Consider the following 21,340-nt stretch of genomic DNA (forward strand, 5'->3'; position numbering starts at 1 on the left):
GATAAAGTAGACAACACACCTATCTCGGCATCTTCAATTACAAATCGATAAAAAAAAAATATATATTTTTTTTAAAAATGATTCATATGACAAGTTGTAAATTAAAACTTGTCTGAATTATACAAAGACGAGTACATACAACTTAAATGCATCCAAATATTTGGATCGACATATCATTTTTACTTCTTATTTTTACTTCTTTCAGGCTTTATTTATACAGAATATACAATATTCTTCCCAACTCAGTATATTTATAAACTGTGAGTTGGGAGGAAGAATATTGTATATTTATCTATAAATAAAGAGCTAAAAGAAGTAAAAGTTCTCAAACCAAACCAGTGATCAATTAGAAAGAAGATATGGATGTCATCTCTTCTTCACTCTTCCTTTTCTTCTTCTTCTTACTTTCACTAAAGCTCTTCTTCTTCAAACCCAAAACCCCCAACTTCCCTCCTTCACCCCCAAAACTTCCCCTCATCGGCAACCTTCACCAAATAGGTCCTTTACCACACCAATCCATGGCAGCTCTTTCCCAAAAACACGGCCCTTTAATGCTTCTAAAGCTAGGCCAAGCTCCTGTCCTTGTAATTTCCTCAGCCAAAATGGCTGAACATGTCTTGAAAACCCATGACCTCAACTTCTCCAACAGACCCCAAACCACCGCTGCAAGAATCTTGCTTTACGGATGCCGAGACCTGGGTTTTGCTCCATACGGCGAATTCTGGCGACAAGCAAGAAAAATTTGTGCTCTTGAGCTTTTCAGTATCAAAAGAGTTGAGTCTTTTCAATATGTTAGAGATGAAGAAATTGATGTTCTTATTAATAAGATTCGTAAGAGTATGAGTGAGGAGAGTGTGGATCTTGGACGTTTGTTTTTTCAAACTTCTAACGATATTGTTTCAAGATGTGTTTTGGGACAGAAATTTGAGGATGAAAATGGAAATAGTAGATTTGGGAAAATATCGAGGAGGGTTATGGTGTTAATTACGGCGTTTTGTGTTGAGGATTTTTTCCCTTCATTTGGGTGGATTATTGATGTGATTAGAGGATTTGATTGGGAATTGAAAAATTGCTTCAAAATATTAGATGGGTTTTTCAGTAAAGTGGTTGAAGAACATAAGGAGAAGATTATTAGAGGAGGTGGGATTAATATTGATGATTATAAGTCTAAGAAGGATTTTGTGGATATTATGTTACATCTTCGACAAGATGACAAGTTGGACTATCATTTCTCTCTTGACAACCTTAAAGCAATCGTCTTGGTTAGTTCTCTCGCTCTTTCTTTCTAGGTTAAAATTTCAATAGTATAGAGACTAAATTCTTATTTATTAAATTTTAAAGATTAAATTATTATAAAATTGAAATATATAAAATAGATGGTTTCTTATTAAACTAAATATTATTATAAATTTGAAAGTGTATAGTCTAAATTGCTACCGACTAACCTGCATTATTATTATTATTTTTTTTTTTTTTGTAAAACATCAATTACAAATCTGTTTTTAAATTTGTATCCAATAATTTTTTAAAAAAAGAAAAAGAAAGTTGTTTCCAATAATGATTAGGTGTACACATGCATTTTCAAATGACAATAATTTGGATAAGCCTATGTTGCACCCCATTACATGCTTTTCTTCTCCTTATATATTGTTTAAGCAACTCGACTTTAATAGTAAACTTTGTTGAATTTTTCTCAATTATCGAGTAATTTCATATTCTAATCCTTTTCTACATTTTACATTTATTGAGAAATTTCGTTTTCTCTTCTATCTCTACATTTTATTTATATTTATCGAGTAACTTCATATTTCTCTTTTAATTTACTTTTTAAATTTTTATCGAAAAATTTTATCTTACAACTTTTACACCTCATATATAAATTTACTCATTCCAGACTTATTAACTCCACTTAATGGGTCAAACTACCCTAAACATAAAGGGAAAAGAATTCATTAACTTTTTTTTTCCACATGCCTAGCTCCAAAAATGATGGGTTGCATCCAATTTTTTTTTTTTTTAAAAAATAAATTAAGCACTTCGTGCAGCCCTAGACAGTCCATTCAGCTATAACGTAAGACAACACATGAGCATTGAAATTTTCCAAATGAAAAATAAATTATTGGAATAATAATAATAATAAGGTTAAAATATAATTTTTTAGTCTATATACTTTTAAAGTTTTATATAACTAGTATTTATATTTTCAATAATTCTTAAATTTAATCTTGTCATTAATTTATTTTTGCACTTTTTGAAGGAAAATTTTTATTTATTAGTATTTTTACTATAAATTTAAAAAACATATTCATATATTATAATTTTCTAGTCTAATAATAATAATAATAATTATTATTATTATTATTATTTAAATAATTCTGTTAAAAATTAACTTTATGATAAAACTAAATTTATGATTTATTAAAAATACATCAATTAAAAACGAACTTCAATGTACAAAATGAAAATAGTATTTTTTATAAAGAACCCAAATTTTCAATTTTGGAATGCAGGATATGTTTGTTGGTGGAAGTGACACAACAGCAACAGGATTGGAATGGACAATGACAGAGCTGATGAGAAAACCAAGAATCATGAAGAAAGTCCAAGAAGAAGTTAGAACAATAATTGGCAAGAAATCAAAGATAGAAGCAGAAGATATTAAAAAAATGGAGTACATGCAATGTGTCATTAAAGAATCTCTCAGACTTCACCCGCCTGCTCCTCTTTTACTGCCAAGAGAAACAACGACGGACGTTGAGATTGAAGGTTACTATATTCCATCAAAAACAAGAGTATTTGTTAATGCTTGGGCCATTCAAAGAGACTCTCAATCTTGGGATAACCCGAATGAGTTCATTCCTGAGAGATTTATGGACAAAACTAATTTAGCTGATTATAAAGGCCACCAAATTGAGTTCATTCCATTTGGAAGTGGAAGAAGAAAGTGTCCTGGATTGTCATTTGGGATTGCTTCTTTTGAATTTGCTCTGGCTAGTATGCTTTATTGGTTTGATTGGAAGCTTCCTAATGGTTGTGAATCATTGGATGTTGAAGAAGAATATGGACTAACTGTTCGTAAGAAAATTCCCCTCCGTCTCAAGCCTATTCCTTATGTGGTCTAATATTTGATGATTCATTCTATCTATAATATGTTGGATAAAATTTGTTTTATATCAAATTAATGTACCGGAGTTTTTGGGACTTTAAGGTGGATGCTCGATATATCTTTGTGTTTGTATCCTTTAAAGTTTCATTTGATAACTATTTTATTTTTTTTTATTTGTGAATATTAAGTCTACTTTTCTCAAATTTTATAATAATTTGCATCTCTCTTAAGATATAACAATTGAATTAATTCTTACCCAATTTCAAGTTTCAAAAACTACTTTTTTTTTTATTTTCAAAATTTGGCTTAGTTTTTTAAAATATTGGTAAAAAGTAGATGATAAAACAAGAAATTTAGAGGTACAAGAGGTGTTTATAAGGGAAAATTTCACAAAATGATCCAAAAACAAAAAAAAGATTCTATCAATGTCCTCTTCTTAAAACTTTTCTACCATTGACCTTTTGCTCATACGAATTCCAAAATTACTCCCAATTTTAAAAATCATTCGTACCAAAGCCTTTCATCTTCTTCCTTCAACCATTTTTCAAGCATTCGTTCAGTATGTATTCAATGCAACATCAATATTCCACCAAAGCATTTATTCCCAACTAATATTTTACCAATAGCATTGAATAACATTGGTATGAACATAATAGAAGGTCACTCTCAGTATTCACTTCTGTCGAACTCTTGAAATTCTCCCATTGTTCTCTCTGAGTGTTCTCTCAAAGTTTCAGTTCAACATCCTCGTCGATTGCTTTCAACGTCAGATTCAGAAAAGGAGAGAATGTAAGTGATATTCTACAATATTTCTTGTCCCAAATCGCTTTCATAATAAGTTCCGTTTAGCATTAAATGAACGATCGTATAGTAATATATACATAATCGTTCATTACAATATAAACAATCATTCATAAATTACTCGACAATCATGTAGTAAGTTATAAATGATTGTGTAGTAAGTTATAAATGATCGTGTAGTAATTTATAAACAATCGTGTAGTAATTTATAAACAATCATATAGTATTGTATAAACAGTCGTTTAGGAATTTGTATACCAACACATATACAATACTAAGTGAACACTTATAAATAATTGGATGATCACTTACCAATTATTGGCCGATTTCTTGAACTTTTATGGGACATTGCTTAAGATTTGTTTATCCTATTGTAGATCAATGACGCTACCACTACAAGAATTTTTTGCTTTAATTTCGGTTGAAAAAAGTGAAATCGGATGTATAATGTCATTTTTAACACAAAAAAAAAAGATCTTTAATGTCGGTTTTAAACCGACATTGAAGATGGGCTACAATGTCGGTTTAAAACCGACATTAAAGGCCTACATTTATTTTTCTTTTACTTTGCATTTTTTTTTCCTTTCATATCAAATATTCTCTCTCCTTTTACTTCTCTCTTACCAAACCCTCTCTTACCAAACCTTCTCTTCTTCTTAACTTGGCCGTGTGAATCACTCTGATCGTCGTCGTCACTGGCATTGCTTGGACCTCTATCTTTATGGGCGTTCTTTCAGTGGTTGGTCATCGTCGTGGGCGTTCTTTCGGTGTTTGGTTGTCGTTGTGGCCGTTCTTTCGATGGTTCGATCTATAGATTTGGGTCATCATCCGGTCCAACATGTTTTTGGTCTTCGTCACCGGTGTGGTGGAGTTCATCGTCCGTAGATTCTGTCAGTGGTGGAGTTCTCTCTTCTCCTTCGATCTGTAGATTCCGGTGGGTCAGCTCGTCGTCCGTCCAACTTGTTCTAGTCATGGAGGTGAGTTGCCGACGTTGGATCTATAGATTTAGTTGTGGGTTTTTTTCGATCCGGTCGTCTATTTGTCCGGTCTACTCGTAGCTCTTCCGATCCGGTCGTCGACATTGTACTTTTCAAAGGAAACGACTTAGGAAACTGACTGAGCATTTAACTGGATGATAGAAAATGAACTTGAAAAGTTCCATTTTCAGATAGCCAATAGCGCCAGAGGCCAGCTACCGATCCCCCGTTGACTGAGCAAAAGGACTTTAATTAAACTTCTAAATAAATTATGAATGATCCTTATGAAAATGATTGTCCCATATAAGTGTGTTTTTTAGAGAAAACTAAAATGCATAATGCATCCCTTTCATTTCATCAATTAGTTGCTTTGATCCAAGGCTTTTCCTCTTGTGTTTCAGCTACAACTTTAACTGGATTTCACTTTTCTGTAACTACATTGATTGGTTGGATTTCAAATGCCACTGGCTATTCTGAATCCAAGTCTATTCCCTTCTGGGAACTCCTTTGGTTCTCGATTATCACCAACACGTCGATAGTAGCCATGAACTTCAACCTCATGTTAAACTCTGTTGGATTCTATCAGGTTCAATTCTTGCTCCCCTTACTCTTAAGTCATCACTCATCGACATCAACGATAACTGAACTTTGTCACTACTTTATATGCTTGTAGATATCAAAGCTGAGCAGGATACCAGTGGTTTGTGTACTTGAGTGGATTCTTCATGGAAAACAATACTCAAGGGAAGTGAAGATGGTTGTTACTATGGTCGTCAGTGTTGGAGTCTGTACGGTGACTGATGTCAAAGTTAATGTCAAAGGCTTTCTTTGTGCCTTGGTAGCAATCTTATGCACATCACTACAAAAAATTGTAAGCATTCTCTTTTCTCCCTATAAAATCACTTGAAATTCAGCATTTGAACTCTAAGAACCTAATTATGAGACATCAAGCTCAAATATTTTGCATTGATTTAAACAATCAATAGGTTCATTACAGAAGAAGTACTCAATAGGTTCCTTTGAATTACTAAGCAAAACAGCTCCTATACAAGCACTTTCCCTTCTAACAGTTGGTCCGTTCATTGACTATTGCCTTACTAGCAAATCTCTACTGAAATATAACTACACTTTTGGTGCATTCGTAAGTCGTTATTCTGATATCTCTCTTTTTCGAATTTTGTATTTGTTTCGCTTTTACTTCCGAAGTTCAATCTATCCTTCATGAATGTTGTAGTGTTTCATATTACTGTCATACTCCCTAGCTGTATTCTGCAACATTAGTCAATATTTGTGCATCGGGCGTTTCTCGGTCGTATCATTCCAGGTTTTAGGCCATATGAAGACGGTATGCGTGCTGATGTTGGGGTGGCTGCTCTTTGATTCAGAGATGACATTGAAGAACATATCAGGGATGGTTTTTGCTATTGTTGGGATGGTGATGTATAGCTGGGCAGTTGAAATTGAGAAAAAAGCCAATGCAATGGCCATCCCTCAGATAAGCATCATTCTACTATTCGATTTAAATTATTTGATCATTCGATAAGCATTACTACAAGAATTTTTCCTTGAATGTACCATTTATGCACATTCCCAATAAACACGGTTAGTTGAATATGAATTCTGATAACATTACTTTCAATCCTTTGTCTTAAACCTTTTTTTTATGTGTTTTTTAGGTGTTTGGAAGGGGTGGGGAGGAGATGGATTTCTTGCAACAACAAGGGATTCAGGTGAAAATTGTTCTTGGTAAGTGCATTTTTGAATGCTTGCAGTTTTAAGCACAGTTTCTAAGTGTTTTCAAGTGACTCTAATGATATGAAAATTCCTATTTGAGAAGTTATAGTGTGCTTATTTCTCTTTGGACCATATTGGATTAGAATGTAACACCCGTTTATGACTCATGGGTACTATTTATTTGTAGTTTAAATTTGATTCAAGGTGCTTGAGTTTGTGGGTTGCCCTATGATAGTTTGTGGGTTATCCATACACTATGGTAGTTTTTGTGAAAACTTTTGAGATTTGAAGTACATTATGAGCTAAATTTACTTATTGATGTATGTGTTCTTGAATATTCATTTTTTGGAAATTCTGATAGTTCTGTTGAGAACAAATGGTTGTGAAATATTTTTGGGAGTGTGTTTCTTTGGACAGGTTCAAGGTAAATTTTGGGTTTTGTTGTGGTAGCATCGTTATGCTTCGAAAATTTTCCATCGTCTTCGTATCTCATAACTAGGTAACACTATGGTTTTGTTGTGGTTTTTACCCTATTTATAGGGTCCCTAGGTTGTATTTGAGGTATTATTCAATAAGGATTAGATTCAAGAAAACTCCAAGATTGGTCTTACATTAGTCTGGATTAAAAACAAAAACCCAATATTTAGTTTTGATACTTGAGTTTGCTAGCAGGCAATTACAATATTAATTATTAAGCTTCTGGACTTGTTCTCCTAGGGTGAGCTTGTGCGTGCTTTAGGAGGTGCTATAGCATCAACTTCTCTTTTTGGAGTTCCTCTAGGACATAATTCATCATTTCTTCAAGGTCCAACATTTGCACCTCCTCGGATCAGGGAGGTTATCTAGTGTGGGAGCACAAATCCAACTACAGAAGAAGGTATTTTATTCTATTGCCTTTAGGAAGTTTCATAAAATTAACTTGGTATATGTTTAACATGGAATAGCATTAAAGTTGGTTTATTCTTAATATAGAATAACAATAGTAGCATCATCCTCTGTTGTTACTTGAAATCTTATCACCTTTTCTATTTTTCAAGATGGTAAATCATAATTTGTTTCATAACCTTGTATTCAAGATTTCAAAATTAACCCCAAAGAGTCGTGTGTATAAAGTTTTGATAATTAGTACGAAAAATCATCAAAATAAGATATATTAGAACATTATGATTTCAAAAGCAAGCAAGTTGAAGAAACTAATTGTGGAACCTAGGGAATTTTTAATGTGTATTGTCTTGTCTGGACAACAGTTCTGTGTGTAACCCCCTTGCCTTATAGCTCATGTTAGCTGAAATTATGAACTCCATTGGCAAACAGGAATGGGACAGGTGCAATCCTCATAGGGAGGTTTGTAGTTTATGACTCATGGGTACTATTTATTTGTAGTTTAGATTTGATTCAAGGTGCTTGAGTTTGTAGGTCGCACTATGGTAGTTTGTGGGTTATTCATGCACTATGGTAGTCTTTATGACAACTTTTGAGGTTTGAAGTATATTGTGAGCTAAATTTGCTTATTCATGTATGTGTTCTTGAATATTCATTTTTTGGGAATTTTGATAGTTCTGTTGAGAACAAGTGATTGTGAAATATTTTTGGGAGTGTGTTTCTTTGAATAAGTTCAAGGTAAATTTTGGGTTTTGTTGTGGTTAGCATCGTTATGCTACTGAAAATTTTCCATCGTGTTCGTATCTCATATCTAGGTAACCAAGCTTCTCTTCTTCAAGATCTTGAAAAAGAAGTTTTTCTCATTTATTCAACTATTGAGTTTTCTTGTTTTGCATATGCAACAAAGGAATAAATATTTGGTATCGCAACCTCTTTATGTTTTTTCTTGGGGAACTTTAGATCCAACACATTCATTACAAGAATTTTCCCTTGAATGTACCATTTATGCACATTCCCAATAAACACGGTTAGTTGAATATGAATTCTTATCACATTTTCCCTTTCAATCATTTGTCTTAAACCTTTTTTGTTTGTGATCCTTTGAACAACAGTGGTCAGACAAAGATGCCTATAACCAGACACTGCTAAAGCTAGGGGGTTGGTTCAAGAAGAATTATGAAAGGATCCATACTTACCAAGTGGAGAGAGACAGTAATCTCATAATGTTTGTATTACTTGTAATTTGTGTTTTCAAGGCCTGAATTATTGTACGACCTTTTAAATTATAATTTTATAGCAGAATTTGTGGATTAAATGTAATAGATTTACAATCCATACATGAATAATATGTCATAGCCACAACGTTCAATGATGATGTATCATGTTATACTTTTTTACCAAAAAAATGGATTCAACAACGGAATTTAAAAAAAAACGGACGGATTCGGGCTTCAATGCTGGTTAAGAATTTAAAAAAAAAACAGGTTTTAATGTCGGTTGGAAATTTCATTGATGGTCTTTAATGTCGGTTGCAACCGACATTGAAGGCTGTGTCATTGAAACTCTTTAATGTCGGTTTAAAACCGAAATTAAAGGGCTTTAATAACACTATCTTTAATGTCGGTTTAAAACTGACATTAAAGTCTGAATTTCTTCTAGTGTACTTCGCATCTTTGTATGATTTGGTGGGGTTTGGGATGGGTCTAGAAGAAATTATGTTGGAGGTCATATGAAAGGACTGAAAGTCAGAAATGATATAATAGTCAGTAAATTGGTGAGAATTATGCACCGACGATTGAATATCGATCTGGATACTAAATGTTGTTACAATCTATTGGTCCCAGCTCCCTCGATTGACATAATCAATGATTAAGACCTTACCTTTATTTAGAAGATAGTGATGCATTTCAGAGGCCATTATTTGTATCAGTTACACCTTCCAAAACTCATGGAGTACACATTAGACAATATGTACCAACATTGCAATCCAATCGATTGATCCATTTCAGCCAATCAAAACTTTGGATTTGCAACCATTCCAAGACGTAATATCCACACCATGTCTTCATTGGATTATCATACTGGGCCATGTAACTTGGGGATGAACGAAATGAAGCTTGGTTTGGTCACAACAGTGAACCTAGATGTACTTCACAGTTCGATACTGAACATGGATATGGACAATCTTCAAGACCACAAACTTCTCTAACATCTTACATACATATGCCAACCCCACCTACTCCCGTCCCACCAATTGTGATGCCTTCGGTTCAAATGCATTCCACCGTTCCAATCCAACCATTTGTAGATATACCCAGACCACCAGAGAGCCCATTATATGATGACCTCATCACAATACCTCATGACTATCTAAATGATGAGGATGTAAAGGTCGGTCAAATTTTATTTTCAAAATATAATTTGTTAGTTAAATTATTTAAGCTTGCAATAAGAAAGAACTTTGACTACCTTGTAAAAAAGTCATTAAAGAGCTTGTTAACTATCCGATGTTTGATGGAAGAATACAAGTGGAGGGTCCATGCAAAAAAAAGATGAAAGAAAGTGATTCCTTCAAAGTGACAAAATATCCAAGTGAACATAGATGTTCTCTTGAAATGAGAATGGGTAATCATCGCCAAGAAAAAAGTTGGATTATTGGACACTTAATCAAGTCCAAATACGAACAAGTTTGTCGAACATGCCACCCGAGGGATATCATTAAAGACGTTCGACGAGATTATGGAGTGAAAATAAGTTATGAGCGGGCTTATCACGATAGAGAATATAGATTGCAATTCGCACGAGGGTCGTCGAAAGAATCATATGCTATTGTTAGGGCATATGGCGAGGCATTTAAACTTGCAAATTCAGGTACGATCTTTGAGGTTGAAGTAGAGAACGGGCAATACTTTAAGTAAGTCTTCATGGCACTTGGTTCGTGTATCAGAGGTTTTTTGAACTACGTCTGTCCAGTAGTCGTTGTTGATGGGACCCATTTGCATGAGGAATGCAAAGGTGTGTTGTCGATATCAACGTGTATTGATGAAAATAATAACATATATCCTATCTCCTTCAATATTATAGATGGTGAGAACGCATCATGGACTTGGTTGATGACTCATTTGAAGGCTTCAATAGGAGACATTCCGAATTTAATGATTATATCATATCATCACATCTCAGTTGTAAAGGTTGTCTCAAGTATATTCTCTGATGCATTTCATGCCCTATGTATATACCATATTCTGAATAATTTTGTTGACAAATTCAAGAATGAGGACATAATTCCACACTTTTACCTAGCAGCGAAAGCTTATAGAATGTCTGAGTTTCAGATGTCTTGAGCTAAGCTCCATCAATATTCTAGTGTAACGGCCTATCTTGCGGAGGTTGGATTACAACGGTGGGCAAAGGTTCATCAAGTCCATTGTAGGTATGACAAAATGACGACAAATATAGTAGAATTCCTTAATGGAGTGTTGAAAGATGTATGAGAACTACCAATCACAAAACTATTAGAGCATATCTACGAGTAGCTACAAGGTTGGTTCTATATCCGACATACACATGCAATGGCATGTATAAACATTGTAACTGGTTACGCAATGAGTATTCTTAAGAAACCGAAATTTATGTCTAGAGCATATCGTATTTCCCTAGTGGACATGCATATAATTAATGTGGACGATGGATATTTAAGGGGGTTGGTTGATCTTCGTTCATGAACATGTACTTGTATGGAGTTTAATTGCATCGAGATTCCATGCTTCCATGTAATATCTGCAGCAACCCTTAGAAACGTTAATGTTTAAGCATTATATGCAAAATGGTTTACAGTTGAGTGTGTGTTTGTTGCTTACGCCGAACCAATCTTCCCAGTTGAACATAGATAAGAACGGAGTCAAAGATCAAATTTTGAAGACTTTGAAATTCTACCACCACGAAAGGTACCAAGTGTTGGTTGACGTCAAACCGTTAGAATACCTTCTACTAGAGATGAGCCACGCCAAATACATAGGTGTACACGATGTGGTCAGAGAGAACATAACAAAAAAACGTGCAGACAAACATTAATAACACCTAGTACTGGCCCATCTAGGCTCAACGATATGTAATTTGCATGCGATCGATTTGTTATAATTGAAGGGTGATCGTTTAGTTATTTTTGCGCGATTGCTTAGTTATTATGTGCGATCATTTACTTCATTCTATGCGATAGCTTAGTTATTTTTATGCGATTGCTTTATTATTTGTATGCGATCACTTTATTATTTATATGTGATTGCTTTGTTATTTGTATGCGATATTGTAGTTATTATGTGTGATCATTTACTCAGATATATGTGATCATTTAGTTAGTTTTGAGTGATTTCTTAGTTATTTATTTGCTTAGTTAAATGTATAATGCAATTTGAATTCTATTACCATAAATATTTATTTGTCCACAACTGGACAACATATTGTTTACTATATAATGCCATATTAGTCTGTGTTAAGCTAGCCTTATCAACACCAGTTACACAGTATTCTATAAATTTAGCACAAAAATGCCACAAGCTAGAGACTTACCCTCTTGGAGGTTCACCTTCGATCTCTTCACTTCCCATTGCCCATACTTGAACCTCCTATGTTGAATGTAAAATCCGACAAAAATAAACGTCGAAGGTATTGCTCTGGCCATGAGCTGAAGATAACCATCAATTATGTCGCAACCGATGTAGTTCGACATGGAGTCAAATACAAAGATTGTGCACCTCTCTAGATCGATGGCAAGCATAAACCAGTGTTGTTTGATGTTGATTGGCCCAAATACGAAGTCAACATCCTTCCACGCTAGCTTGTATTCTTTATATTGTCCAAGCACATAATTAGTAAATAAGCGAGAGCCCGCCCAAAACCTCATGTGTGCTTCATGATCCAACCAGCCTGTCACTTTGCCATCCTCCATTTCAAAACCTTCTGACTAGATCTTAGAAGAAATTCCCTCTAGCTCCATCAAAGCATCCTGGGAAAGGCAAGATGTAAATATATGGTTGAGTGAAGAGTAGTTTCAACAAATATGTGAATTTTCCATACTGTGAAACTTGAATCAATCACCGTGAATCGATACTTGCACAGGTCAAGTTTTAAGTGCAACTTCTGATGCACGTGCATCAATACGAGATCCATAGTCTTGTCCAACAAAGAAAAATATAAGTGTAAATACTGTAAATTCCAAATGATCGTGTAGAATTATCTTAGAGATCGTGTATAATTTCCTGAACGATCCTATAGAATTATCTTAGCGATCTTTGGGAACTTTCTACGCGATCACTAAGACTTTTCTATGCGATCATTCGGTAATGTCTACACGATCATTTAGACTTTTCTGTACGATAATTTATAAAGATTTAAAAGATCATCTAGAAACTTCTAAACGATCGATTAAAAATTCTAAACGATCGATTATGGATAAAATTTCTCCATACCCATATGTTCTGCTCAAGTGTTTTGAAGAAATCCTTGGTCTTGAAGGTATATATTACGGTTCGCTCCTCATTTTTGGTATTAGGATGGATTTTCCATTTTTTGTATGTACTCCACAGAACATTAGGGATTGGAAAACATGGGTCATAGGAACTAACAGTCCTTATGGAGAAGTCAGGTGCAGGGACCAATGGGTTGGGATTGATAACACTAGTTGTTGGTTTCAGTCCCACTACAGGTGGTTGAGCTTCTTGAGATTGGGGTTAAGAAGATTTTGAAGGTGAATGAGGTTGAATCGTTTTTTAAAGAGGTTGTTGAGGATCACTTGAATAAGGGGGTTGAGGATCACTAGAAAGAGAATCTCCCATTTTCCCTAAGATTGAATGCTTGAGTGGGGAGTTCATGTATTTCATTAATGGTCTAATGAACTGATTGTTCATTAATAGTTGGATCATTGATGGTGGTGTCCATAAATTCAAATATTGGAGTTGGTTCTTAAGTTTTAGACTATTCACTAATCATTCCAATTGGCTGTTCATTGGCATGTTCTTTTGCACTAATCTAAGGGAGATCTTTTCCATTGTGGTTTCTTTGTGGGTATGAGGAGGATCTTCTTCACTAGTCTGATGGACCTCTGTATTGACATGTTCTTCTACACTGGTGTGAGGGGGATCTTCTCCATGATGGGTTTCTTTATGGGTATGAGAGAGATCTTCTGCACAAGTCTGATGAATCTCTGTATTGTTACCATCATCATTATTATCATCACAAGAAATCCCTTCATTATTGTCCCTTTCATCATGATGAGTCTTTATATTATTACTATCCTAAACAAATCAAACGAAATATTTTGTTAAACGAGATAATCGATTAAGAGTTTCTAAACATTCATTTAATAATCTGAAACGATCATTTAAGAATATTTAACTAATCGTTTAGAAAATCTAAACCATCATTTAAGACTATATAAATGATCGTCAAATAATATTTAAATGATCATTTAGAAAATATAAGTGATCGTTTAGATTATCTAAAAAATCTTATATGACTACGTAAACAATCGTCCATTTAAGAATATCTAATCGACTATACAAAAATACATACCTCATTCAGACGATGGAATATCATCTTTATTTTATTCAGTTGTTGGCCCATCATAATGTTAGACAGTAAATGTATCTCCCATCTGACGGACCATGGTAGTCAAGTTCATCAAATCTTTATGAACTTCTTTAAATTCCTCCCTAAGAACCTTGTAAGATTTGGAATGACGATGTCTTGAGGACTTTTGCTGCCTATTTGATGTCTCATCACGTGCCCTTTTACCCTTCAGGAGGTTAGTCTGAACCGACATACGTGGTTCTGACTCTATAGGGTTAGTCTGAACCGACATATGTGGTTTTGACTCTATAGGGTTAGTCCGAACCGACATACGTGGTTTCGGCTCTATACGTTGCATATTTACAGGTTGATCTACATGGGGTTCATGCTCTTTGTGCCTCCGAAAGGACTCATGAGTATCGATTGAGTGTACCCATTCGATCCTTCTTTTTCTAACAACATGAACCACATTAAGTTCTTCTAGCTGGTCTTCCTTGTACCTTATCTCCTCTGTGATAGGTACAAGTCTTGACACAACAATAGTTTGTACATAAACAAATAAGCAAGTTAGAATGCATAAAATTATAAACAAATGAGCAAGTTAGAAGAAATCGGTTACTTACTTTTTTTTGCTGGAAAACTTTATTGCTCAAAGATTTATAAGATGGAGCACGAGAACAAGTCTATTAAGAATTCTAGGAATTGCAATCTTGATGACTTTGGTGGCTGTGAACTTACTTGATGTGGATAAAATTTCATAAGCTCAAACCTACGATATAGGAACTTTGTTACATGTACATAACACATAGGTTCAATGTATATTAAAGTGAATCAGAAACAAAAATACATACTTGGAATGCAAGCGTGAATCCTTTTATACAGTAATTTCAGGCATGGTGATCATTTTCTGCTTTCTTTGAATCATATGTCTCCTTCTTCCTGTGCATGATAGTCTTCATGCTATTCATTGTACGTTTATATTCACATCGAATAGGGTTTTCTTGACTTTTCTAATCAATACCATTTCAATGAATAGTGTCAATGCAACCTTGACAACATCTATGTCATTAGTAAAATTGAACTTCTTGAATGCGGTATCCACATCCTTGCAAGAACTATCCTTTTCATTTGGGTCCTTCGATCCAAGAATGAGTTCTCGTAGCCTTTCACCTCTTGTTTCTCTTTCTACTGTTTCTCTGGTCGCCACAACCCAGTTATCAAGTTAAAATCGTCTTGGGAGAATGTTACCTTCTTCCCTAGAATGTGAAATGATATAACGGCTGGGTTCGCATCCATTACCTCCCTTGACAGAAATTAGTGCAAAAGTTTTCTATTAAAAAAAATATCTATATCCAACAGTGGACCAAAGGTCGTTTTCCTATACAGTCTCATTTGTTCTTCTATCAATTTATTCTTAATCACAGAGACAGTTTTCTTAGCAGGGAAATATTTCTTAGCAGGGACGACCATCTTACCAATCTAACAAGTGTGTACATTACAACAATTAGCAAACAATTGCATAACAAAAATTAAACGATCACATGACATAAACTAACCAATCAGATAACAGATATCTCAACGATCGCTTAATAGGTAGCTAAACGATCGCATAACAAATAGCTAAACGATCACACGATATAAACCTAAACGATCACATAATAAATATCTAAACGATCATTTAATATTCTTTATTCAATCGCTTATTAATCTCTATCTAATTGCTTAGTAATATCTAAACATTCGCTTAATATTCTCTAAACGTCTGCTTAGTATTCTCTATCCAATCGCTTAGTATTCTCTCAACGATTGATTATGAACGAATACGAGATTAAATCCTAAAATATAGTCAAACCTCGAATATCAAAATATATTCTTCAAGGAGAAGAGTCTCATACCTTTCAAATCACAACGACAGTGGCAAGTGCGTAAAGACGATCGGTGAGAAACCTGCGACGAGTGCTCAACTGAAGTTCGGAGAGAAAACGGAAGCAAATTTTGAGAGAAAATTCTTCGAAGAGAAATGCTCTAAGAAGGAAATGAAGGGACCTATTGTTGTAAAATATTCGTACAGGCGTGGTTACCTAACTGTCTAAAGACTTTTTAAAATTGAGGGTAATTTGAAATTTCACATGGGCAAAAGGTCAGTGGTAGAAAATTTTTTGGAAGAGATCATTGGTAGAAAAATTTTTGGTTTTAGGATCATTTTGTGAAGTTGACTTAAGCTTACTTTTAAAAACCAAAATAGTTACCAAACAACACATTAGTTTTTTTTTTTTTTTTTTTTTGAAAACTAAGCATTTTTTTTTCAATTTTTTGCAATGATTTACATCTTTCTGAAGTAAAATGGTTGAATTTGTAGCTAAATTCTAAAAACAAAAAAAATATATTTTAAAAATTATGCTGCTTTAGTTTTAAAAAGTTGGTTTGATGTTTAAAAATATGGATAGAAAGTAGATAAAAAAGCAAAAAATTTAGAGATAGAAGGCGTTTACATGCTTTAAATCAAATGGTTATTAGATAGGCCTAAGTCGCATCAAATTTTCAAGGGCTAGTTGCATAAATAGAATTCAAGCTCAAAATAATAGAATATGTAGTACAAGGATAAAATAATTGCATATATAGATCAAAAAATGGTAAAAGACTAGAAAACTCATGCCTAGCCACCATTTTGCTCGCTTCTTCCCAGTTTTCTCAAATTAAAAGCTATCAGTGATAGCCACTGATAGCTGCTATCGTTGATAGCTTTTATCAATTGCTTCTGATGATAGTTGCCATCATCAATAGCTTTCAATTTAAGAAAAATTAATACAATCTTGAAATATTAACTTTTAATTTGCTATCAATTATCAGTAGCTATTATTCATTCACTTTCATCGATTGGAATCAACCTTGAAATATCAATATTTGAGGCTATCAATGGTTATCAATGATAGATTTATAAATAGTGATCAACTTTGAAAAAAGACCAACAACTTTGATTACCACAATAGATATCACTAATAATCTTTTATCATGGTTATCACCGACAACAACTATCAGTCGCTATCACAAATAAACTTTCATCAATTAGAATCAACCTTGAAATATTGACACTTAAGGCTATCAGTTATAGACTTTTATAATTAGTTATCATCTTTGAAAGAAACTCGATATATAAGTATCACCTAAGTTCTATCACCGATATCATTAACATCACTCATATTGTGGTTATCAGTGATATCTTCTTTCACTGATAACATCATTGATAAGATGCTATCAATGATCTCACTAATGTCATGCTATCAGTGATAGTTCTCTATCATCATGGTAGCTTCTATCACTGATAACTTGCTATCGGGTAGCTTTTATCACCGATAACGTAGTATCGAGTAGCTTCTATCGATAACATGCTATTAGTATTAGCTTCTATCACTGGTAACATGCTATCAGCAGTAGCTTCTATCAATCATAGCCGTTGAATATCTTTTTGCCCCTTTCTTGTCCTTCCTAAACATTTATAAGTCTTTTTTCTTTTCAATGATAGCTTCTATCATTGACAAACATGCTATTAGTGATAACTTCTAGGCATTCCACTTAAATTTTAGTTTGAGATTCAATTTTATTAATTAAATTCATTAAGTTGACTATCAATGATAGATTTCTATGAATGCCTATTAACTATGAAAATATAATCAAAGATTAAGCTATCAATGATTGAAAATATTAGTGGCTATTACTAATAGACTTTTGGCTTGTTGGTGTTAAGTCACTTATGAATCGAGTACTTTCAAGTCTTGGGTACGAAACTTAGCCTCATAATTCTTGTGAAAAAAATGGGAAGAAGAAAATTTCAAATAAATGAAAGAAAAATTTAAAAATAAGAGAGAGAAGAAGCAAAAACTGAATAAAGGAAAGAAAATTAAATAGAAAAAAAAAAAGCAAAAATTAGAGAAATGAAAGAAAATTAAAAAAAAAGAAAAAGAAAAAGAAAGGGAAGAAGCAGAAAATCAGATAAAGAAAAGAAAATAAAAAAAAAAGAAATAAGAAAAATCGAAGAAAGAAAAAAAATTAAAAAAAAAAAGAAAAAAAGGAAGGAAAAAAATGAAAGAAAATAAAAAATAAAGGAAAGAAAAAGAAAGGGAAAAAGAAAGAAATGAAAGAAAAAAAAAACTAAAAGAAAGAAGCAAAAATTAGATAAAAGAAAAAAAAAATAATAAATAATAAAGTAATAAATTTGGAGATAAAAGTTGTTTGTAAGCTTAATTTTCAAAAACTTAAAATAAAAAATCAAATTGTTACTAAATGCATCCAAAAGTAGTTAGGAAAAAACTCAATTACAAGAGTGGAGAGATACATGGGAAGCTAAATCTATCCATATATATATAACTTTTTAAAAAATTCATGTTTTATGGGAGCAGTTAGATTTGACTTCTAACTCAAATCATTTATATAGTGACATATAATTGACCCTTTTTTAACAAAAAGAAAACAAACAGAGAGTTTTTTTTTTTTTTTTTTTTTTTTTTTTTTTTTTTTTTTTAAAAAAAAAAAGGCTTGATTGACTTTCAATTTAAAGATATAGAAGATACACATACAAAACAACTTGGATATATATATATATAACTTATGAATTACGAAATTAGTCAAAATAATTAAAAAGAGAGACCACACGCATAAATGTATAATTGAAATTTATATTAAAAATTTAAAAATCGATAATTTGAGAGGGACATGTGGCTCTGCAAGTACTTTGGAATAACCTCACAAAATTAGCTCCACTAATCTATTTATCATCATTTTTAGTTATTTGGTAATTCTAAAATCTTAAATCAAATATGATAATAAACATGTCTTTAATCGAATTCTTTTTAACTTTGATTTGTAATAAATTAGTTTATATACCTTTCAAATTTGTAACAATTTAGTATCTATCGTGAAAATTTCTGATAAACTTAATTGTCAATTTTGATTATATAACAGCGAATTAATCTTTATGATTTATAGACAAACTTAACTCTTAACCAATTTTTCAATCTACACATGTAAGAAATTTTATTAATACAAAGATTACTATAAATTAAATTTATTAAAATTCAATGATTAAATTATTATAAATTTATAAGTACACAAGCTAAATCATTACAAATAAAAATTCAAGAATTAAATTATTGTTTTCACAAAAGTTCAAGAACTAAAAGCGAATATTAATCCTTAAAAGATGTTCGTTTCACCATGAATTTGAATAATAAACACTATTCAAATCCGTGAATTCTCTCTTTTTCTTTCTTTTAGTTTAAATTTTATTCTCACTACAATAATATTTCTTTTTTTTAAATTACACTTTATTTTTCTTTTATTTCTTTAGAGTTTTTTCTTAATTATTATTATTAGGTTATCGTTTTAAATTCTCTCTCTTCCTTTATTTGTTTAAAATAAATTGTCATTATATTAAATAATTGTCTCTTGAATTTGAAAACTGTCATTTATTTTTATTAGTATGATCTATAGAAGGTGACAATAATGTTTTTGGTTAATTTAATTTAATAACATTATTATTATTTTTTCATTAGTTAGTTTAATTATCTCAAAGACTTAGAATTACCTTTTAAATGTAAAAGACCAAAGGGTTGGATTTTAACAACTCAAACCATAAAAAATAAAACTCAAACTTTATGTTTTTTTTTATTCATCGAATTTTAGGAATAAAGAAATAATTTGATTTAAAAAATATAATTTTTCAGTAATTGCATCAGAGATTAAAATACCTAATTTATTTCAATTTTAAGTAAGCATGTTATAGTAAAAAATATATATTTTTTCAAATTAGTTAAAATGACAAAAATCTATAATATTTTATTTCAAAATCTACTAAAATTAAAGAAAAAATTTCACAGATAGAACAAATGACAAACTATTTATAAAAATGAAAAAAAAACATTGATAGATACTGATAGACTTCAATCGGCTTTTATCAGTTATAGAAACGAATAGAAGTCTATCGCGATCTTTCTTACGATATTTTACTATTATTTATAAATATATTCAGCAATTTTACCATTCATAATAGTTTTCCAAAAATTAAATAGGTTATTTGTATACAAATTTGCTAAGAAAAAAATTGATCGACCATTATATTCTCGTTTTAATAACATATGAGTGTTACCCATGTTATACAAATGCTATCTAATGCATGAAAATCGAATCCATCGATATTCACATTTTGGATTGATCCACCAAACAATTTTTTTTTTTAATGGCTAGTTTGTACGCCCAAATATATTAATAGAATAATAATGCAAGGATGCATAAAATTTTCATGAGAGAAAAGAAAAAGAAAATTGAGGAATTCAATAACTATTTCATTTTTCATTTTTGGTGTTTGATTGTTGGTTTTTAAAAATTAAATATATATTTTTTTCAATTTATTACAATGGATTGCATCTTTCTTATGTAAAAAATAAATAAATTCTAGTCAAATTTTGAAAACAAAAAAAACAAGTTTTTAAAAATTATTTTCTTTAGTTTTAAAAATTTAGCCTAGCTTTTTAAGAAATGGATAAAAAATAGATGACAGAGTAATAAATTTAGAGATGGAAGAGATGTTGTAAACTTAATTTTAAAAAACTTAAAATAAAAAAAAATCAAATTGTTACAAACGGTCTAAAGTATTTAAAAAAAAAAAAAAATCAAACATAAGAGTGCGGAGATAGGAGGGGAAGCTAAATCTATTCGGATATATATATATGAAAAAAAAACAAACAAACAAAACTTCATTGATAAGAAAGTTAAAAAAGATCATAAAATTAGCACCACTAATCTATTTATCTATCATTTTTAACCAAAGTTATCTATTAAAATAAGGATAATGTGTCGGAAATGATCAAGATAGTGCAGTTGGTAGAGCAGAGGACTGAAAATCCTCATGTCACCAGTTCAAATCTGGTTCTTGGCACATCATGAATTTGTATGAGTATCTATTCTACAGATTCATTAATAATATAGATCATGAAAAATACTAATACATCATGATGTTTGGAAATCTACCCTTTAACTAAACTATATATATTTTTTACTCTGTTTATAGATGAGTAAAATAGACAAGTAAAGATAAAGAGGATATTTATATAAATATATAAAGGTAATTTGGTAATTCTAAAATCTTAAATCAAATATGATAATATTCAAAATCACTTTAATATAATTCTTTTAATTTGTATTTGTAACAATTTAGTATCTATCGTGAAAAATTCTTATTAAACTTAATAGTTAATTTTGATTATATAACGATGAATTA

The 21,340-nt window shown here is 31.8% G+C and overlaps 2 protein-coding genes across 2 annotated transcripts; both read left to right on the forward strand.

The window, feature by feature from the left end:
- Positions 1 to 250: 250 nt before the first annotated feature.
- Positions 251 to 3,240, forward strand: LOC120082489 (cytochrome P450 71A1-like). Its single transcript, XM_039037679.1, has 2 exons — positions 251 to 1,262; positions 2,511 to 3,240. The coding sequence occupies exons 1-2, from the start codon at positions 360 to 362 to the stop codon at positions 3,120 to 3,122; spliced, it is 1,515 nt and encodes a 504-aa protein (XP_038893607.1). The 5' UTR covers positions 251 to 359; the 3' UTR covers positions 3,123 to 3,240.
- Positions 3,241 to 5,215: 1,975 nt separating this feature from the next.
- Positions 5,216 to 7,464, forward strand: LOC120084091 (UDP-rhamnose/UDP-galactose transporter 3-like). Its single transcript, XM_039039990.1, has 7 exons — positions 5,216 to 5,470; positions 5,558 to 5,754; positions 5,863 to 6,025; positions 6,119 to 6,383; positions 6,561 to 6,630; positions 7,159 to 7,222; positions 7,336 to 7,464. The coding sequence occupies exons 1-7, from the start codon at positions 5,216 to 5,218 to the stop codon at positions 7,462 to 7,464; spliced, it is 1,143 nt and encodes a 380-aa protein (XP_038895918.1).
- Positions 7,465 to 21,340: the final 13,876 nt, after the last annotated feature.

Source organism: Benincasa hispida, chromosome 8 (assembly GCF_009727055.1).
Source record: "Benincasa hispida cultivar B227 chromosome 8, ASM972705v1, whole genome shotgun sequence".
In the NCBI taxonomy this organism is placed as follows: Eukaryota; Viridiplantae; Streptophyta; class Magnoliopsida; order Cucurbitales; family Cucurbitaceae; genus Benincasa; species Benincasa hispida.